General features: G+C 41.7%; 4 protein-coding genes across 4 annotated transcripts in view; 3 read left to right on the forward strand and 1 right to left on the reverse strand.

Moving 5' to 3' along the window:
• The first annotated feature begins 5 nt into the window (after positions 1-5).
• On the forward strand, positions 6-3,654 carry LOC306778968 (cytosolic 5'-nucleotidase 1A). The gene is made up of 6 exons (XM_079270707.1): positions 6-150; positions 572-685; positions 907-1,042; positions 1,657-1,779; positions 2,177-2,301; positions 2,393-3,654. The coding sequence occupies exons 1-6, from the start codon at positions 115-117 to the stop codon at positions 2,627-2,629; spliced, it is 771 nt and encodes a 256-aa protein (XP_079126833.1). The 5' UTR covers positions 6-114; the 3' UTR covers positions 2,630-3,654.
• Positions 3,655-5,069: 1,415 nt separating this feature from the next.
• LOC306782854 (D(4) dopamine receptor-like) lies at positions 5,070-11,881 on the forward strand (the record flags this gene model as incomplete). Its single annotated transcript, XM_079276332.1, has 4 exons — positions 5,070-5,357; positions 6,592-6,704; positions 8,388-8,983; positions 11,664-11,881. The coding sequence occupies 4 exons, from the start codon at positions 5,070-5,072 to the stop codon at positions 11,879-11,881; spliced, it is 1,215 nt and encodes a 404-aa protein (XP_079132458.1).
• Positions 11,882-13,143: 1,262 nt separating this feature from the next.
• Positions 13,144-16,432, forward strand: LOC306779278 (E3 ubiquitin-protein ligase TRIM21-like). The gene is made up of 2 exons (XM_079271130.1): positions 13,144-13,259; positions 14,769-16,432. Exon 2 carries the CDS (start codon positions 14,778-14,780, stop codon positions 16,419-16,421), a length of 1,644 nt encoding a protein of 547 aa, XP_079127256.1. The 5' UTR covers positions 13,144-13,259; positions 14,769-14,777; the 3' UTR covers positions 16,422-16,432.
• A 2,092-nt stretch (positions 16,433-18,524) lies between these two features.
• The window catches only part of deaf1 (DEAF1 transcription factor), a gene marked incomplete at its 5' end in the record, with an annotated part of 7,470 nt that continues 4,171 nt past the window's right edge, over positions 18,525-21,823 (reverse strand). The window contains 5 exons of the mRNA XM_079271108.1: positions 18,525-19,152; positions 19,616-19,705; positions 19,987-20,085; positions 20,561-20,838; positions 21,755-21,823. The exon at positions 21,755-21,823 is cut by the window's right edge and continues 81 nt beyond it. Coding sequence (XP_079127234.1) covers positions 19,057-19,152; positions 19,616-19,705; positions 19,987-20,085; positions 20,561-20,838; positions 21,755-21,823 — 632 coding nt within the window. The 3' untranslated portion in view covers positions 18,525-19,056. The remainder of the gene's footprint in view (positions 19,153-19,615; positions 19,706-19,986; positions 20,086-20,560; positions 20,839-21,754) is intronic.

Genomic DNA, 21,823 nt, shown 5'->3' on the forward strand with positions numbered 1-21,823 from the left:
CAGCCAGTTCAGTGGTAGTTACTGTGTTGAGACATGTGAATACACTGGTAGATTCAGCTGTCAAGACTGCATATAACTGCTTATAACCTGCGTTGTTTCAGCTAAGAGGCGGACATGCTCTCCACGATCCAGAACACCGACGTGAAGCAGGTAAGACTCACCTGAGGCGGGTTTTATTTTAAGAACTGTCTCTTCTGCAAAGACAGATCACACAATTTGCAGAACAACCGTAATCCAGCTCTGGTAAATATTAGACATGCCACGCTGTATTTTGTGCCATTTCTCAGAGTTTATCACCAGATTGCATTTAAATAATCACGTATTTTATGGACAGCGTCCTCGTTTTCTACAGAACATCACGGACATAAAGCTCATAAAGTAAATCACCAGTTTGAACTCTTTGAGCTTTAAAACGTCCGTCAGAGTGGTAGAAAATGTTTGTTATTTTTCTTCTTCAAGTAGTGTTTTAATGTTGGTCCTGTGATGAACTTCTGGTGATTTCATACACGTCCTGTGTGTGCGGAGTATTGTTTGTTGGTTGAAGATGCAGGATTTGTGTCTACCGCTACAGAAAGATGCTGATCGTGCAGTCGTTGTTGCGGTCACGACTCGTGCAGTGTTTGAATCTGGAGCTGATGTTGGTGATGGTGTATACGGAATGGGCGTGGCTTTCCCGTTGCTGCAGGTCAGAATTAAACATACATTTAAAACGTTTTACTGCTGTTTTTGTGTGTAGAGATAAATTGTTACCCATCTTAGATTCCTGTATGTAAGAATAGTTTATTATTCATTCATATACCTTCTTCCTCTGTGCCATAGCGCTCCATATTTGTCCAGAAAGAACAATATAGAATAACACCAGATGGAAGCTCTAAAGGAACATTCTTGATTTGGTTCATAATTCAGGCGCTGCAGAGAGTGAACCAACGTCTGCTGGAGGAAAATCCTGCTGAGTCGCTGCTGTTTGATGTCATCCTGATCACCACCGACAGCCAGCAACAGCAGCAGAGCTCCTGCATCATCAGCAGCACCAGACATTACGGTAATCTAACTTTAACCATCACCAGACATTACGGTAATCTAACTTTAACCATCACCAGACATGACGGTCATCTAACTTTAACCATCATCTCCATCACCAGACATTACGGTAATCTAACTTTAACCATCATCTCCATCACCAGAGATTAACTAACTTTACCCATCAACTCCATCACCAGACATTACGGTAATCTAATTCTAACCATCATCTCCATCACCAGACATTACGGTAATCTAATTCTAACCATCATCTCCATCACCAGACATTACGGTAATCTAACTTTAACCATCACCAGACATTACGGTCATCTAACTTTAACCATCATCTCCATCACCAGAGATTAACTAACTTTACCCATCAACTCCATCACCAGACATTACGGTAATCTAATTCTAACCATCATCTCCATCACCAGACATTATGGTAATCTAACTTTAACCATCACCAGACATTACGGTAATCTAATTCTAACCATCATCTCCATCACCAGACATTACGGTAATCTAACTTTTAACCCTCAACTGACAGATTACAGTCAACAGCTGATCAGAGTTGAAGTTTTTGTCGTCCTGTTGAAGACTTCCTGTCATGACGTCATCGTCGCTCTGTTGCAGGTCTTGAAGTCGGCCGGTTCTGCTTTTCCAGTCAGGAGGATTTCATCGAGAGTTTACTGAAAAATGATGTGCAGCTCTTCCTGTCGACGGACAGAAACGAGGCGCTGCAGGCGTCACAGAAAGGTCGGGAGGTTTCTTCTTCTCTCGCATTAATCACAGCTGATGTGTGATTGATATCCAGTTGTTTAGATATTTTAGTCTGGACCAAAGACATATTACAACATTATAAATATTCAAACTAAAGGAACACTTTATCCCCAAATAGACTATTTGTATACTCAGAACCTCCCTTTGTTGCCCCACAGTGGCCCTAATGCTCCACTATACTTGTTAGGATGAATAAATATTGATCTTAAAAAACATTTATTAGCAACGTTGGTCGCTTTCAACTTGTATAGTTTCCTCCTTTAAGCTCAGTTTACCCAGAAATCAGTGTGTTTTGATAATTGTTAATGTGTTGACCGGTATCCAGGTACATGTGATGTTAGAAGGTGAACCATCCTCCTTGTCATTGGTCCAGGTGTTCTCTCGGCGGTGCTGGACCGGCAGGTAGCTCCGTCAGAGCAGCTCAGAGTGATGTTGTGCGGGGACGCCGTCGTCCGGCCCGACTCCGGCCCGGTGCCGGCGAGCCAACAGGCCGCCCAGGTATACTCGCAGCGACACCCCGCTAATATGTCGTCTTTCCGGTTTGAATTAAGATTTTTCCAAAGCGTAGTTCAACGTTCTTGCTCCGCAGAGTTTCTCGGCTCGGCTCGGCGAGATGCGGCGGAGGTTCGGCCTGCTGGACAGCCCCCTCAGCATCGTCCTGGTGACGGCGAGCGGCGGCAGGGAGAGCTGCGGCGTCGCCCTGCGGACGCTGCGGTCCCGCGGCCTGAGCGTGGACGAGGCGTACTGTCTGGCTGGGGCCCCGCGGAGCCCCATCCTGTCCGTGCTGCGACCTCACTTCCTGCTCAGCGACGGCGTCATTGACTGATGACATCATGAGGGGGGAGTGCACTGTCACGTGACCTCACAAGCGCTCCACTGTGTCTTTAAACCAAGTTGCCTAAACCGCAGAATAAATTTCAAGTCAGCAAATGTTTTCAGCTCATTGAGCCTTAAAGAGCCAGTATGATCATGTTATAGATCATGAATATAATCAGAACAACAGAGTGTATCCAGAGACTCCAGCAGGTTCATGTGATCAGTTTCAGTCATCGGAGGATGTAAATCAGACGGAGGCTGAGTCGATGTCATCGGGAGCCGCCGCCTCGTTTCTGCTGCCACAAATTAAAGCCAATGGTTCCAATGGTTCCAATGGTTCCAATGGCTCTTAGTCATCTAACAAGGTTCTAGTGGTCCTTAAAAATCCTAGTGGTAACGTGGTGGCACCCTCATTAGGTTTTAGGAGTTGTGTAATGTTTCTGAGGTTTGGATGAAATCACTGCCCAGCTGATCCATCATCATAACAGGGCCTCACATTAAAACAACACCTTCAGACCAGGGTCAGAGTCCAGGCCCTCAACAGTCTCCATGGAGGCTGTTCATAGTTAAATACAAAATGTCAAAATAGAACAACAAGGGTTCATACTGCTACAGTGGAGCAAACTGAAGAACTATCAAAGCGATTTGACCACCGAGCGGTTTGTGTCGGTCTCAGCAGGGACCGTGATTCAGAGAACACCTGATAGAAAATCAACAACAGCATCAGATCAACTCCTTCCCACAACCTCTGAAGTCACTCCGACAAAACAGAGCAAACACAGGAAGTCCTGCTGTCGTTTCTTTTTAAATGTAGGTTCTGGGAAGAAAAGTGTTACAAGAGCTAAAAGTCAACAGTGACGCTCAAGTTGCAGCTGTTTACGTTGCTGAAAAGATTATGAGACTAAACGGCAATGAAGCTCCCTCCTCTTTTCTTTACTCTGCTCCTTCTGCTCTCAGCCACAGGCAGGAGGGTGAGGAAGAGGAGGAAGAGGATGTTTAAGCATCTGTTGGATCCTGAAGCAAACTGGAGGGCAGCGGCAGTATGAAAATGACATGTGAAAGCAGTGTGAAAATACTGGCTGACTGAGCAACACTGTGAATTAAACTGTAATCACTGTTCCGTCACCTTTTTTAATCATAAGAAGAATACAAATCGAAAGCATGTCAAAGTTAGTTTCCTTCAAATCACTGTTCTGATTTTAGAAAAACACTGAGGAAGTTGCACCAAGACTTTAAGCAGTTTTGAATTGGCAGAAGAATTTCTTTTTAATAAACCAAGAAACATTAAAAACATATCTGAATTTTCATCTTAATGAAGATGGTTAATGGTTTATCTCCATGGTTTAAGGATATTCAAAAGGCGTAAATAAAACAACTCTCTTACATGACCTACATTTTGAATAAAAGTGAATATTCAGGGTTTGCTTTCATGGTTTTGGTCCATTTTAAGGAGTAATTTACTTGATTAGTTCATTGAAGGCTGGAAATTAAGGGGTTTAGTTGTCGTGTTTTCCAAATGAATGAACAGATTATGAGCACACAAACCGCCAGACATGAAACTAAAGCACAGAGACAAATGTCTATTGTGCAGCACTCATGATCTGTGTATAATCATGTGTCATAATCCTAATCTACCAGGAATTTTAAAAAAGTCCCATTAAATGCCTTTAATTACACCTCTAAAGTGAAATAATGCCGTTTAAAGATGTATGTGTAGCCTATATATTGTATTATATTATATTGTGTATTATATATATTCGCTTCTTGTCACTGCACCTCTCTGCCCTCTTTAATTAACTGTTAAATGAAGTTGTGGATATTTTTTGCAGCGGTCGCTCGTCACCTCACACACGCGCACACACTCGCACACACTCTCACACACACACGGACAGAGAGACAGACTGGCAGACAGTCAGAGAGACAGACTGTCCTGCTGGAGCTCAAGGACTGAAGGACACCGTAAAGCGCAGCTGATAAGCGGCTTTAATCGGTAATTTGGCCCCAGTGGCCTTTAGCAGGCTGCAGGTAAACACCCACAGACCGACACACTCACCGCGGTTTGACCGCAGAGACGCCCCGCTTGGTCGTCACTCTTCAACAGAGCTTTTAACAGAGGAGACATGGACTTCCTCCTCCACTTTCTCATGATGTGAGGATTTTTATTGCGCTTTTGATCAAATCTGTTTTGTCATCTTCACGACACAAAATGTTTTTTTCAAGAGGACAAACAGAACTTTATGAGCACTTGTTTAACAAGTATGAGTTAGCGGTGTAAATGCGTTTTTTATTTTGTGGATAAAACCAAACTCAACCTGTCTCCATCCGGTTTTACGCGGAGTTTGTTTGCGTAAAGTGTGCACCGGAGCGCTCTGGAGCTCCACGTTAGAGTCTTGACTCTGTTACAACATGATGAGACCAAAGTGCGGGAACCGGTGTCCGGCCCGGCCTTCATGAGAGCTCGGTGGCCGCGCTGCTGTGGCTCGGACCGGGGACGGAGCGGAGGAGCCGCGGCGGAGATGGCGGCCAATCCAAAAGGGGCCGCGGGGGAACACAACGTGCCGGCTCTGTTGTTCGGCGTGCTGCTGATCGTGGTGATCATCTGCGGGAACCTGCTGGTGTGTCTGAGCGTGTTCACCGAGAAGGCGCTGAAGACCACCACCAACTACTTCATCGTCAGTCTCGCGGTGGCGGATCTGATGCTCGCGGTGCTCGTGCTGCCGCTCTTCGTCTACTCCGAGGTGAGATCAACCGCACCACGCTGTCTGTAGAAATATTAGCCTACACGTGAGTTCAGGGTACTTTGTTATACTCCAAAAACCTTTAAATGACCCAAATAACCCTTAATTTACCCCTGAAATCACACCAAACACCTTCATTTAAATGAAGGTGACCAAATCAAGAAGACATCAATTCATTTCCAGTGGCGGCTGGTGGAACATGTTCTAGGGCCATCCTATCAATTTCAGCAAACATCCCAGTATGATTTAATGCAAAAAAAAATGTAAGTATCAAACACGCATTATTACTTGGCAGTTAAATATTTAACATGTATTCCAACATGAAAACAATCAGTAAATAACACTTATATAATATAATATAACATGTTCATTTGTTGAGATGCCCCTATGGACCTTGTTATAGGAGGTAAAGATCAGGAGAAGTAAACATGAAGTGTAATTATGAATACTGATGTTAAATTAAGCTATGATGAGTTTTCACTGTTAATTTAACATCTCTATTACATGTTGATGCCTCCATGACCAAGTTAAGCAGATGAGACTGAGGACAGCTATGTTTGAATCCATTCATCAGTTTGTTTCCTCCTCACAGTTTATCTTTTGTTTGGTTTGTAATTCAAACTGTTTTTGTTTTTATTGTCCGACAAACATTTGACCTCAAAAAGTAAAGTAATTAAATTGTTATAGATTTATTACATAGAAGTATTATGAAGCCCTTTACTGAGGTAAAAGTACTACGATGTCAAAATACTCCACTGCATTATTTATTTTGTGTTCAAATGCTCATTGAAGTATTTTATTCACATCATTTTAATTTGCATTCATGCATTTATTTGTTTTATCATTCAGATTTTTAAAGGATTTACTTTTTAAATGGATTATTTTATTAGATTTATTCATGTTATCTAGTTGTTAATTTGTACTTTTATTAAATTCGTAGTATTTATTCATGTTTTGTATATTTGCACATTTATAGATAATTTCTTCACATTTTTGTCTGTTTGTGTATAATTTATTCATTCATTTAATATATGTGTGCATTATTTTATTATTGTGGTATTTATTATTCATTATGCGTTAATCACTTTTTTCATTTGCATTAGTGTATTTATTTATTTATTTATTTTCCAGATTTTCAACGTGTCTGTATTTTATTTGACTTTATGTTTGTTGTGTGCGTAGTTTGTATGTTAATCTTGCGTTCGAGTGAACGTACTGAGCGCGTTTCTTTCAGTTCCAGGGCGGCGTGTGGACCCTCAGCACCACCGTGTGTGACGGCCTGATGACCATGGACGTGATGCTGTGCACCGCCTCCATCTTCAACCTCTGCGCCATCAGCATCGACAGGTCAGTGCTCACCTGCACAGGTACATGCAACCATTCAGCCGGTCAGTCTGTGAAAACAGGATTTAAATGCCGATATCAGCAGTCGTCCATCTGACGCTCGACCTGCTGTAAGTTTTCAAGTGGTTTGTGCTCTGTAGTCAGTGGTGGGAGAAGTACTACAGTAATACTACCACAGTGTAAAAATACTCTTACAATTAGAAGTCCTGCATTCAAAATCTTACTTTAATTAAAGTACAAAAGTATCAAAATATACCAAAAACTAAAAATATTCATCATGCTAAATGGGTCATTTCAGAGAAAAAATATATGAATCAATAAATAAATATTATTATTGATATAATTTTAAAGGCGACCAGACTTTATAAAACTTCTCTTGGTAATTATTCGTGTTTGCAACTTAAGATTCAAAAGAGGCAAAGTCCGTCAGCATTCGTCTGACTCAAAAGTTAAGAGCCAATCAAACCTGCCAGTAAAAGTCCAAATCTTTGTTTTCATAGTTATTACAATTCCACCTGAGAGGGACATGAAAGCGTGCAGTAAATTTCATAATAATGCATCGAGATGTTTCACTCAAAAGCACCTCTTGGTGGCGCTAGAGGGAAAGTCACGTGATCACCAACATTATTAAGATTCATCGCCTGGAGAATTAAAATGTCTGTATGATATTTCAGAGGCAGAAAGAAAGGCCGACATTCTGCCAATGTGAGTAAAAACAGATGCAGTCGTCGTTGGGGTTTAATGAATTAGTCCCGGAAACATAAAATGTGAAAGATCTGAGTGAATGTTTCACCAGAGCTGTTTTACATCACGGTGAATTTTCCGAAGTGAAGATGTAAATCTGCAGCTTTGCAGCACAAACAAAAACCCTGCAGAAACATCAGAGGAGACCGAAGAGTCAAAGATCAGCCGTAACTCCTCACCGGAGCTTTTCGTCGGCCTTCTGGTCCGGGCCGACCAGCCGATTGCTCCTAAACCACAGACCTACGGGACACCACACTGAGAGCGTCAGCTCTCCGTCCAAAAGGTCGTCGGGGTCAGACAGTTGACTCACGTGTGGAAATACGACGATGACATTTTATCTCTGTTTCCTGTAAAAATAACTAAAAGAAGAAAAATCGGAGGCTGCGTTCACGGTGATGAACAGCCGGCTTCGCTCTGCGCTCGTTAGCTTGACGCAATGAGATTATCCGAACTGTCGGCCGATGGTGACGGATGAAAACATCGGAGCTGCTCCTCAAATCTGATGTCGCGACTCCAGATAAATACGATTAGGTCAGAGACTGATGGAGGCAGTGAAGCTAACGTGGACTGATGGTGATGATCCGAAGCTTTTTGTAGCTGCCACCAGCAGTTAGAGGTTTAAGATTCAGAATAATTCAGCGGATCCTGAAGGTCTGCAGAGAAATGAGAAGAGCCTAAAGATTATCTAAATCATCAGGATGTTTTGTGTTGGTATTGTTGGTGGCTGTAATGAACCATGCAGCCTCTAGGGGGCAGGGTGTCAGACTCTTTAATATTTAGTTGTTTCCAAAGAACAAAAGAGAATAAAAGAAAATGCCACAAACACTAACCTGACAAACATTTTAAATGAATATCCTGAATACATTTTTTCCACAGTTAGTCCAGGCTGTCAGTTTGTCGTTTCAGGTGCAGTCGATCGTAAACTCTCCCTTATTGTTGCAGGTTCATCGCGGTCTTAATCCCTCTCAACTACAACAGGAAGCACGTGGACCTGCGGCAGACGGTGCTGCTGTCGGCCACCTGGATCGTGGCCCTGGCGGTGGCCTCGCCCATCATGTTCGGCATCAACAACGTGCCGGGCCGCGACACCACCGAGTGTAAACTGGAGAACGACGACTACGTCCTGTACTCGTCCGTGTGCTCCTTCTTCATCCCGTGTCCCATCATGCTGCTGCTGTACTGCGGCATGTTCCGCGGCCTGCGGCGCTGGGAGGAGGCGCGGAAAGCCAAGCTGAAGAGCAGCATCCAGGCCTGCCGCAAGCTGCAGGAGGCCGCCGCCTCGCTGCCGCCGCTGCCCTCGCTGCCGCCGCTGGCCTCGCTGCCGCCCATCATAGAGCGGGAAATGACGGATAATCCAGACGAGCCGACCGCCTTCCCGTCCCCGGACAAGCCCTTCCACTCATCAGGGTACAGAGACGGCCTTGTGCCGACCGTCAGTTTTGCGGAGATCAAGTTCAACCCGGACCCTCGCCGGAGGAAGACGGCCAAGATCAACAACCGGGAGAGGAAGGCCATGAAGGTGCTTCCTGTTGTTGTGGGTGAGTTCACTTCCTGTTTAGCAATCGTATTACTGCTGAGTGAAGTCGATGCAGATGTGTCTTTAAACTTGCATTCTCTCTAGTGTCCACCAGGGGGCGACTCCTCTGGTTGTATAGAAGTCTATAGAAAATGACTCTACTTCTCTCTTGATTTATTCCCTCAGTAAACATTGTAAACATGAGTTTATGTCTCAATCTCTAGTTTCAAGTCTTCTTCAATACAGCATGATGTTCATTTAGTACATTATGGTCCATTTAGAGTCACACCGACCATAAAGCAGGGGATGCTTTAGGGCGGGGCTACTGTGATTGACAGGTCGCTGCTGCTACCTTACACGTATTCGAGGTCTCTTTGTGTCACTCCTCCGCAGTCCAAATATCGTCACCTCCGTTCATAGGTTGCAAAAAATCGCCGAACCAACGGGAGACGTCACAATGACTTCGTCCATTTCTTATATACAGTCTATGAATCCCACTGTATTTCTTGGCCGCCTCACCTCCACCTCTGATGTCGGGTCAGAGGCTGAGCGTACCTGAACGCCTCATCTCCATCTCAGATATCTGGTCAGAGGCTGAGCGTACCTGAACGCCTCATCTCCACCTCTGATGTCGGGTCAGAGGCTGAGCGTACCTGAACGCCTCATCTCCACCTCTGATGTCGAGTCAGAGGCACTAACACATCAGTTAGAAAAGGTTGTCCTATTAATAGCGTTCAGTGTTGGTTCTAATACGTGGAAGTGCGTCCCTTTAGCACACTGCAGCTAATCCTGCAGCTCCCTAATCTGAAATCCAATTATTACGCAAAGCTTGGCCAGACACGATTTTCAGTGTGCAAGTAGTTCTCACGAATCTCTGCTTCGTTAGCTCATCTGACAGTTAAGTAACGCGACCTGAGAGAGGGACTTATCAATATGAATACGGTATCTCATTTGCAAATTGTCTGAGCAATAAAATATTTAGCATGAATCAAACTGATCTGGTTTCTGAGTGAACAGAATCAGATTCAGTAATGCAGTTCTTTGGTGTTATGATCCTCTCAGGGATCTTCATTCAGGAAAAAAAGTTAATTAACAAGTAAACTTGTCTGTTGTTCTGTAATTTTGGTTGGTGGAGTGACAGGTAGAGAAACAGGGAGATTTGAAGGTAGGCAGGTAAATTGGTGCTTAGATAGCAAGTTGGTGAACCGGTTGGGAAGTTAGGCTGGCGGGTCAGTTAGAAGTTGAAGCTGTGCCTCATTAGCTAATCTGACAATTATGTGGCATCCGGTTATTAGGTCTGAATGCAAGTTGGTAGATTGGTAGTTAGGTTAGATACATGATTATGAGACATTCTGGGCACAGACATGAAAAAGATCCAACCACCCCACACATACATTTAAAAGTTGTTCAGCCTCTTTCTGTGGTTGTTTTGTGCCTCCTTGCAGTTATGAGTCCCTTTGTGGTTGTTTTGTGTTCATTCATAGTTGTTTCATTCTCTTTGTAGTTGTTTTGTACCTCTTTGTGAATGTTTCGTATCTCACTGTGGTTGTTTTTTGTTAATTTGTAGTTATTTTCGTCTTTTTGTGGTTGTTTCGTGATTATTCCTATTTTTTAAAGTATGTTGTGGTTGTGGAGTCTCTCAGTGGTTATTTAGTATCTCTTTGTAGTTGTTTTCCCTCACTCTGGCTGTTTTGTCGCTTTGTGGTTGTGTGTGTATTCCTAGTTGCTTTAGTGTTTTTATAGCTGTTTTGTGTCTCTTTGCAGTTGTTTTGTGGTTCTTTGTAGTTCATTTTTGTTAATTTGTAGTTTTAGTATTTTTGTGGCTGTTTTGTATCTATTCCTAGTTGTTTCAGTATTTTGTTGTAGTTTTGTTTCTCTTTGAGGTGTTTTGTATCTATTCCTAGTTGTTTCAGTATTTTGTTGTAGTTTTGTTTCTCTTTGAGGTGTTTTGTATCTATTCCTAGTTGTTTCAGTATTTTGTTGTAGTTTTGTTTCTCTTTGAGGTGTTTTGTATCTATTCCTAGTTGTTTCAGTATTTTGTTGTAGTTTTGTTTCTCTTTGAGGTGTTTTGTATCTATTCCTAGTTGTTTCAGTATTTTGTTGTAGTTTTGTTTCTCTTTGAGGTGTTTTGTATCTATTCCTAGTTGTTTAAGTATTTTGTTGTAGTTTTGTTTCTCTTTGAGGTTGTTTTGTATCTATTCCTAGTTGTTTAAGTATTTTGTAGTAGTTTTGCTTCTCTTTGGGGTTGTTTTGTATCTATTGCTAGTTGTTTAAGTATTGTGTAGTAGTTTTGTTTCTCTTTGAGGTTGTTTTGTATCTATTCGTAGTTGTTTTGGTCTTTTCATAGTCGTGAGTGTCTATGCAGCTCTTTTTCATCTTTTTGTAGTTGTTTTGTTTTTTGTTGTCTTTTTGAAGTCATTTTATGAGCCTTTGTGGTTATTTTGAGTCTCTTCATGGTTTGTGCTCGGTAATCTCTTTGGGTGACATTATGTAGTTGAAGGCCAGGAGGGCTCGGTAATCCATCCAGGGTCAGATAGGAGGTTTAATAGATAAGTTAGTAGTTTGGTATGTAATTAAGTTGGTCAGTAGGTGAAAAGTGAAATTCTTGGTGTTTCTTTCTTACAAGACAAACTCTTCTTCTTCTTCTTCTTCTTCTTCTTCTTCTTCTTCTTCTTCTCCTCCTCCTCCTCCTCCTCCTGCAGGTGCCTTCTTGTTCTGCTGGACTCCGTTCTTTGTCCTCCACACGATGCGAGCTCGCTGTCAGGACTGCCACGTCCCACCGGCCCTGATGAGCGTGGTGACGTGGCTCGGCTACGTCAACAGCGCTCTCAACCCCGTCATCTACACCGTCTTCAACACCGAGTTCAGGAAGTTCTTCAAAAATTTCCTGCACCGCTGCTGCTCCAAGAACGCCCACTAAGGACGTTGCTGCTGCTGCTTCATGGACGATTCTTCAGCCGCAAGAGACGCTACAGACTGTGGATTCAGTGTCTGTTATCCGTGTACGTTGCCAATTTTTCCATCCTCTGTGAGGTTTTAATTTTTTCTACGTGTGACAACAGCAAAGTTTGTTTGAGCTCCGTGTTTCCTGTGAAGAAGCTGCAATCTGAGGAACAAACTGTTTCAGAGGATCAGATCATGCAGCTGTCAGGGATTGATTTTATATGTTGAATTTCATCTTTTCAGAATAAAAGTTTTCACACACAAAGAAAAAGCTTGTTATTCTGTGAAGATCTGTGTGCTTGTGGTCGGTGGTGTTTGTGGTTTAAAAGATCCGGTCAGTTTCAGAAACTTCAGATGTTTGGATCAGGAATACACCTGCAAAGGAAGAAGAAGAGTTTGTATGGACTCACCTTTATGCTCCACTACATCTAAGAGGTAAGTATTGTACTTTTTACTACATTTGTCTGACTCCTTTAGTTTCTCTTCAGATGACAGTTTTTCATCCCCTTCCTGTCCAGGTAAAACCACGTATCTCCGGATGTGTTGATGTTAAATGTTTGTGATAAACTGAAGGATGAAGTGTTTCTTTATGTGTTGATGTTGAATGTTTGTGATAAACTGGAGGATGAAGTGTTCCTTTATGTGTTGATGTTGAATGTTTGTGATAAACTGGAGGATGAAGTGTTCCTTTATGTGTTGATGTTAAATGTTTGTGATAAACTGAAGGATGAAGTGTTCCTTTATGTGTTGATGTTGAATGTTTGTGATAAACTGACGGATGAAGTGTTCCTTTATGTGTTGATGTTGAATGTTTGTGATAAACTGAAGGATGAAGTGTTCCTGTATGTGTTGATGATGAATGTTTGTGATAAACTGAAGGATGAAGTGTTCCTTTATGTGTTGATGTTGATTGTTTGTGATGAACTGAAGGATGAAGTGTTCCTTTATGTGTTGATGAATGTTTGTGATAAACTGAAGGATGAAGTGTTCCTTTATGTGTTGATGTTGAATGTTTGTGATAAACTGAAGGATGAAGTGTTCCTTTATGTGTTGATGAATGTTTGTGATAAACTGAAGGATGAAGTGTTCCTTTATGTGTTGATGTTGAATGTTTGTGATAAACTGAAGGTTGAAGTGTAACGGATCGGAATACTTCGTCCACCCCTCCCTCACTGAGAGGAGGAGCAACACTGAAAGGAACTTCAAAGTCACATTTCCTGAAGTGAAAGTAAAGTTAGTCTGAGCGACAGCAGAGCTGCAGTCGAGACAAGTTTCTCTGTTTCTCTCTAAAGAAACATTCAAGTGAATCCAGCAGCTTCTTCTCAACAACACAACAGAGTCTCTGACAAACTCTGGTGAGTAAACTGTTCTACAGACTAAATACACTCACTAAACATTGAGTCCAAGTTTAGTTCAAACCAAAATCTGACTGTTTGACATCTTGTTTTATCTTATAAAGAATATTAAGCCGTAGAAATGTGTCATTTTAGATAAAACCATCAGAGGTAGAAACTAAACCACAGTGACTGAACTCTGGCTAGTTAAAGGTTAGACAGAATACAGTCACAGCTAGCATTAGCTTAAGCTAATTCACAGACCTGTTTCCTGTTTGAACTCAAAACCTCAGCTCTACTCAGACAGGAAGTTCAACTCAGAGCAAATGTTTAACTGAGCTCCATCGGAGGCCGTGGGGGTTGTAGAAATAATAGTAAATGTAAGATCCTGCAGTCCGGAGCAGTTAGCTTCCATCTTTTATTCTGCACATTTAATGTGTCTGATTCTCTGTTTTCTCTATCATCATCATCATCATCCTCTCTCTTCCTCCTCTTTGTCCAAACTGACTCTTTGACTCTAAAGATCTTTGTACATAGAAAGTTATTTTTCTTTTGCTCTGCTCCCTCAGACGCTTTAAAGTAAATTGTTATAAATGTGTTTGTTCAACATTTAAAATGTTCTGTCTACTTTCAAAATAATTTCACTTTAATATAAATAGCAGGGTAGATGTATTATTATCTTATTTAATATGTGATGTGACAATAATTAAGGGATCACATTGTGTGTTTGGGGTTTAAATTGAATTATTTTGTGATTTCACTGATTTAAATTATGATTTTAACAAGAACCAGACGGTCTAGGATATTATCACTGCAATGCTTAAGACATCAGATGAGTTTATCATTGTTTTTTTATTATTATTATTCATATATATATATTTATTGATAAACAAACAACCAGCTAATTCCCAAATACAACATACAGTCATGTAAGTGACTGACAGCATGCAGGGATCAGCCAGAGGCAGCCTTAAAAAGTGATGTTAAACCACAGAGAACAAAAGGCAGAGTGATCCACCTTCACTAGTTTAGTGTTAACAAATCCACCACACAAACAAACTCAGTCTGATCTTTGGAAAATAGTCTCAAACCGTGACAGTGATGTAAAGTAAAGAGTGGGAATCACAGAGTAACTCACGATACTATCACGATACGTTGCCCATGATAACGATGGTATCACTACAGAGATTCTGTGACACTCGATACATTACAGGACAATCATCTACGATACATCACGATATCTGTGTAACTGAAGAAAGACTAAACAATGTACAACAAAGTGCATGTTGTTTTAGCTTCGTGCCTCTTAAACACAAACAATGACAACCTGTCCACGTCTACATGATTCTGGTTGGAACCAGGTTTCGGAGGGCATCTCTAAACGTAGGTAACTGGTTTATTTTCAGCCTTCCAAACACGGCCGTTTAGAGGGCTCAGGATGACTCTTCTCATATACTAATCATAGTTTGATTTATTTATCAAGTAATCAAAAGATATGTTTTAACAGTTTTTTTCCACACTTGTCCTCAGAGTGTAGATATGTCTGCTGCCAGCTGTCTGCTGACTGAAGATCAGTTTCTGTGCTCCATCTGTCTGGATGTGTTCACTGATCCAGTCAGCACACCATGTGGACACAACTTCTGTAAAGCCTGCATCACTCAACACTGGAATGTTAATGTCCAGACTCAGTGTCCCAACTGTGAAGAGGTTTTTAACACCAGACCTGAGCTGCAGGTCAACACTTTCATCTCTGAGATGGCTGCTCAGTTCAGACAGTCAGCTCAACAGAAAGCCAGCAGCAGCAGCTCAGAGCAACAAGCTGCCAAACCAGGAGAAGTTCCCTGTGACGTCTGCACTGGAACCAAACTGAAGGCCCTGAAGTCCTGCCTGGTGTGTCTGGACTCCTACTGTGAGACTCACCTGGAGCCTCATCTGACAAGGTCAGGTCTGAAAAGACATCAGCTGATCAACCCTGTGGAGAACCTGGAAGGCAGGATGTGTACGGAGCACGATAAACTGCTGGAGCTGTTCTGTAAGACCGACCAGATGTGTGTCTGCATGCTCTGCACTGCTTTAGACCACAATAACCATGATGTTGCTCCTCTGAAAGAAGAATATGAAGGAAAGAAAGCCGAGCTGGGGAAGACTGAGACTGAAATTCAGCAGATGATCCAGAAGAGACGACTGAAGATTCAGGAGATCAAACACTCAGTGGAGCTCAGTGAGGAGCATGCAGACAGAGAGATAGCAGATGGTGTTCAGGTCTTCACCGCTCTGATGGAGTCTGTCGAGAGAAGAATGAACGAGCTCATCGACACCATCAAAGAGAAGCAGAGAAAGACAGAGAAACAGGCTGAAGGCTTCATCAAAGAGCTGGAACAGGAAATCTCTGAGCTGAAGAAGAGAAGCACTGAGGTGGAGCAGCTCTCACGCTCTGAAGACCACCTCCACCTCCTCCAGAGCTTCAGGACCCTGAACACTGCTCCACCCACCAAGAACTGGACAGGAGTCAGAGTCAGTCCACCTTCACATGAGGGGACTGTGGTGAGAGCTGTGAATCAGCTGGTGGAGACGCTCAGTCAACAGATGAAGAAGCTGTTTGAGGTCGAGCTGAAGAGGGTCCAGCAGTCTGCAGTGGATGTGACACTTGATCCTGATACAGCACATCCTTATCTCATCCTGTCTGATGATGGAAAACAAGTTAAACATGGTGATGTAAGGAAGAATCTCCCAGACAATCCAGAGAGATTTGATTGTTTTATTAGTGTCTTAGCAAAGCAGAGTTTCTCTTCAGGAAGATTTTACTACGAGGTTCAGGTTGAAGGGAAGACTCAGTGGTATTTAGGAGTGGCCAGAGAGTCGATCAACAGGAAGGGAAGCATCACACCGACTCCTCAGAAAGGTTACTGGACGATGTGGTTGAGTAATAAGAATCAGTACGAAGCTCTTGCTGACCCTTCAGTCCGTCTCTCTCTGAAGTCTCGGCCTCAGAAGGTGGGGGTGTTTGTGGACTATGAGGAGGGTCTGGTCTCCTTCTATGACGTTGATGCTGCAGCTCTTATCTACTCCTTTACTGGCTGCTGCTTCACTGAGAAACTCTACCCAGTCTTTAGTCCATGTCTTAATGCTGGTGGTAAAAACTCTGCTCCTCTGATCATCTCTCCTGTCAATCACACTGAGTAGAACTAACACTTGATGTTCTACAGAGACTCTTTCATTTCATGTAACACATCTATATTATTGGTGATTTACGGTGTGAACATTGTTGATTCTTCACATTCTGATCAATGGGTTCTTTCTATTTGTCTGTAAATGTTTTTCTACTCCAACACACAGACATGAAGCCACTGATTGATATTATCTGATGTCGTCTCATTCATTCTAATAACTGCATAACCTGCCTTCAACACTGTTGAATCATCAGAAACAATGCACTCAGGAATAAGAAGCATTTAAACATTCCTTAAATATCTGGGTGCCAAATTAACATGTTTTATTGTTTGATTATTGTAAATATAATAACTTATGAACACTGGAACAAATTATTGGATAAAGTCATGTACCACTTATCAAAAAAAAGGTGTTTTAAGGGTTTTAGTTTTAATCATTTTCAAATTAAAAGAATAATCAAGGGATCTCTGTCTGGTATGTTTTCAGAGGTAAATTAAAGATGAATTCTTGATTCATATTGGCTAAAAATGAATCAACAAAATGTGATCATGAAACATTCAGCTTCTGTGACCAGAGAAGGAAAGTTGTGTATCGTGTTATTTGTATTTCATAAAGTCCTCTCTGCTGATCCTCAAAACAATAAAAACAAGTAAAGTTTTAACTGGATTTGTCTTTATTTAGATTTAATCAAGTACTGTATTTAACTACAAATTTGAGGTATTGTACTTGTGTATTTCCACTTCATGCAACTTCATACTTTTTACTTCACTACATCTCAGAGTTGAATGTTGTACTTTTTACTCCTGTACATTTTACTGCACTATAAGTACTTTTACTTCATGTACATTTAGCTGATGCTTTTAGTTTAGTTAGGTTTAGAATGCAGAACTTCTACTTGTAGTTCAGTATTTTCACAGTGTGGTATTAGAACTTCTACTGAAGTAAAGGAGGTGAATACTTCCTCCACCACTGGTATTTTGTTTGGGCTCTGAGCATCGAGCTATTTTCATCATAATTTAATTGAGATGACAATTTAGTTCCGTATTGTTTCCAGGAGACTTGGTTTGTAAAGGAAAACAAGCAAACAGGAACAAGTCCAGATGTGAAGAGTTTTCTACGCTACACGCTCACCTGTTCAGGGACGAAATGTTCAGGTCGTCCCTCTGGTTGGTGCGTTTGACAAAGCGGAGACGAGAGACACTGTGGAGGGACTGCAGACCACGCTGATGCTACAGATATGAAATCTACAATATCTTTGTGTGGACAGTTGATAGATGTTACAGGAAAGAATGAAGGCACACTAAATTGGAAATTCCAATCAGTTTTAAATAGATTGAAGTAGAATACAAGTATAAAAATATGAATTAACAGGTGTCGAAAAAACTAAAATATGGTAAACGGTAACCTTTGTTCATAAAATGAGTGTAAAAGGGAATACCTTTTGAATTATGTCAGAGCATTTGATTCATTGAATGTTGTAAATGTGTCAGAATGTAGTAAATGATTAACAAGCCGGCCTTCAAGTAAAAAGTACAAAAGTATAAGAATCAAAATGCAGTAAGTACCTCAAAATTATACTTAAAATTTAGATCCTCAACGTGGTTCCAGTTAAAGAGTTGGGGGAATTATTACTCATTATTATGATGTTACTTTTACGATTACAAAGTTTATCAGAAAATGAGACTTCGGCCGTCCGAGGAAGAAAACGAGATTTTCATACTAAAAAGAGTATTTAAACTCAAACATAATGTCCACACAGCCTCGGATTCAGTCCTCCATCAGTATCTACAGGGACTGTTGGTGTAAAACTTATGTAGAAATCTGTCCGTGAGCAGCAGCAGACACCTGAGACGCAGAGAATCAAATGTCATCCTGTCAGAGGTGTTAAAAACTAAACTCCGTCTTCTGCAGCTTAAGTCAATATAAAAGCAGATCATATACGTACAAATGTGAAACAGAAATCGTAATTGTAATGATAATAAATCAATGGAGAGGCTCTTAAAGATATTGTAGAAAACACTTTATTTATTAAATTTAATTCATTTATTTGTTCAAGTTCACCGGAGGGGAAATGTGTCATAATAAAAAAATTAAAATGACTTTGACAAACCGGATACACAAGATCAAAAGTATGGACAGCCACACTTTCCAGCCATATATAGATATGTATATCTATATATATATACTGTATATATATATATATGTATATATGTAAAAAACAGAAAAGCTACGGAGTATTTTTACTAGAATACTACTGAACTTTATTAACCTGGACAGGTAGCAAAAAACATAATAAAATTAAATACAATAAATTAAATGTAATTATTAATAAAATAATTAACTCATAAACTGTTGAGGATTAACTGATAATAAAAAAAGTAATATTTAGTTAAAGCCCGAAACCATCTTGTCTTGCTTTATGAAATAGCATACTGGTCGTGAAACTCGTGATCCCACTTCCCTCCACAAACATTAATTTAAGTTTATACATGAGGTCATCTCTCAGGAGTTCACAGACCGCCGTTTCCTGTCTGATCTGGTGGAAAACCTTCACAATAAAAGCTCCAGTGAGGAGATTGTAAGCCTTTAAAACAGACTCCGCTCCGCTTCGCACCATATAAGGACTTCCTGTCCGACGAAACAACCTTCATTTCACTTTGTCCATGTCCATGAGTGGCTCCTCCTCCTGGACAGACACGCCCCCTGATGATTGACAGCAGGTGTGCTGATGCTCCTTCCAGTCCTGCAGTAGGGGAAAAATAAAAAGCTGTGATTCTCTGCAGATTGTTTAAATTCATGTTTCTTTTTTACGATTGAGATGAAGCTATTTATACATTTTTGCATGTTTAATCTTTAAACCTACAGATAAAAATCTGTGCTATTTTCTGAATCATCATATTTACCCTCATCTAATACTACAGTATTACAGTTACCATAACACACACACACACACACGTACAAAATATGACCATGTAAAGTCTCCAAACAGCTAACTGCTGCTAATAGCTAATAAATAGAGCTAATGTAATGTCTGCTTGTGTATCTTCTTCCATATGAGTGCATAAATCAACGTCTGTCACATTGTTTTAGAATCACACGTGTGGTTATTTCTGTATATTATATTATCCGCGTTACACGTTTTGGTCAGGACATTCTTGAACATGCGGTTGAATGAAAAGATGATCGGTCCCTCCGGTGAGTCTTACCTTCCTCTGGCAGAAGGCGGAGCAGTAGTTGACCTTGTGACAGCCCGTACACTCGCTCATCGCCACCCGGCCGCAGTTCACACACATCTGCTGCAGGCGAACACATCAGGAACACGTGAAGAAGACACAGGAGGTACGAACAGGGAACGAGCTGAGCTCAGTCCTCCACCATCTCACGAGCGACTCCTCTGGTTGTATAGAAGTCTATGAGAAAATGACTCTACTTCTCTCTTGATTCATTACCTCAGTAAACATTGTAAACATGAGTTTATGTCTCAATCTCTAGTTTCAAGTCTGCAATCAAGATTACAGTAGAGTTAGCTATTTGTAGGACATCTGTGTGTGTGTGTGTGTGTGTGTGTGTGTCATACGTTGATGATGATCTCTGTGATGTCAGAGCTCCTCTTGGCCTCCGAGTCGTCCGGCTGCTGAAACGTGATCTGGTTCTGAAACGACTGAGTGAGACCACACTGAACACACACACACACACACACACACACACACACACACACACACACACACACACACACACACACACACACACACACACACACACACACACACACACACACACACACACACACACACACACACACACACTCATCATTTATATTTATAATCATAATGCGTAAACATTTCCGGTTAATGCTACTGCTCTAAAACTGAGGTCTTTATCATTTCCCAGTTTTTGTGGCTCCTGGATTCCTTTCCTTGACTCCTCTACTTACATCCTAGTCCCGTCCAGGGGTGACGCGAGCGGAGGAGGCGAGGAGGAGACTCCAGGAGTTCTCATTTCAAAGAGACGTCAATATAATATGACGTGTGTCCATTGTTTTTTCATACAGCTTCATACTGTAAACTATGAAGCTGGATCGAGGAGACAAGGAGGCACAAAAGTGAGAAATGAGGAAGGCTCGATGTATGTCAGTGTGTGTGTGTCCTCACCTCCTTCCTGCCTCCCTGACTTTTGACCCCGGCAGTGTTTTTGGCCTGTTCGATGAGAGCCTTCAGCTGCTGGACGTTGCTCATCAGCGTGTTGGCCATGTCCTCCAGGTCCAGCCAGGTGTTCCTCTGCGCCTCGCAGACCGCCGGCCCCGCCCCCCCGACAGGCTCCACCTCCAGCCCGCTCACCAGCGCGGCCGACGGAGACGCCGTCACCATCACCGCCATCTTGGCCTGAACCGGCTGAGGGGTCACGGCCAGCGCCGGCAACGCCGTCAGCACTGAGAGAGAAGAAGAAGAAGAGAGGGATGAAGGACACTAGAACACTGTAATAACACTAATTATGATTATCATAATACGTTTTGTGTTGTCAGAGGTTTTCTTCACTACAACACTTTATTGCCTCACATCAAGGAACTACAGGTGACATGTTCTGATATGTAGTGTTGTCTGACCAATAGTCCAAAAACCGACAAATATTCAATTGAATGCAAAAAGAAAAGATATTCCTCACATTTGAGAACATGATATAAGAGTTGGAGTTTGTGATCGACAAATAATAAGAAATATGAATCTATTTGGAGACTAATAAAACATTTCCCTCCCTGTGCACTATTTAGCTTCTGTTCTGGTTCAGTATTTGAAATAAAAGATTTAGATTTCGTGAATTTGTAAATTTGAAATTTACAGCTAAATTGTGCTCCTCTCTGCTAACTTATCACCACGGCGCTGTGATGCACAGGTGTACTTCAGGACCCCATGACATCACCGTTTCATACGACAAAAACTTTATGGATTGAAATTCAGTTGTTGTAGAATAGGGGCAGAAATAAATACAGTGTCCTGCACACTCCCAAAACACCCACAATCCTTTGCACAATGATGCATTTCCTGTTCCTCGAATTTGAAAACAAGATAAATACTAAACTAAAGAAGAGCATGACGGCTGCTCATGACTTTTCTTTCAATATGTTTTGTCTTAATTCATGAAAGATTTTTCGTCGCAGTGATGAGATTTCCTGACATAACTATCACATTCCTTATGATATTTATCTCTTGTCTTAATTGTGAGATATCTTCTCATAAGTATAATACTGAGCCGTTGTCTTTCGTTGGTGAATGCGGTTCCCTGTTGGATCTGGTCTCCATGTGACCCTGAGACACACAAACACACGGACGACGTCATGGACCTGGTACCTGCTGTGCTGGCGAACACCTCGCTCTGCGCCGAGCCCTCCGAGATGATGGCGGCGGCAGCGGCCGCGG

This window comes from Melanostigma gelatinosum (genome assembly GCF_949748355.1).
Source record: "Melanostigma gelatinosum genome assembly, chromosome: 1".
Lineage (NCBI taxonomy): Eukaryota > Metazoa > Chordata > Actinopteri > Perciformes > Zoarcidae > Melanostigma > Melanostigma gelatinosum.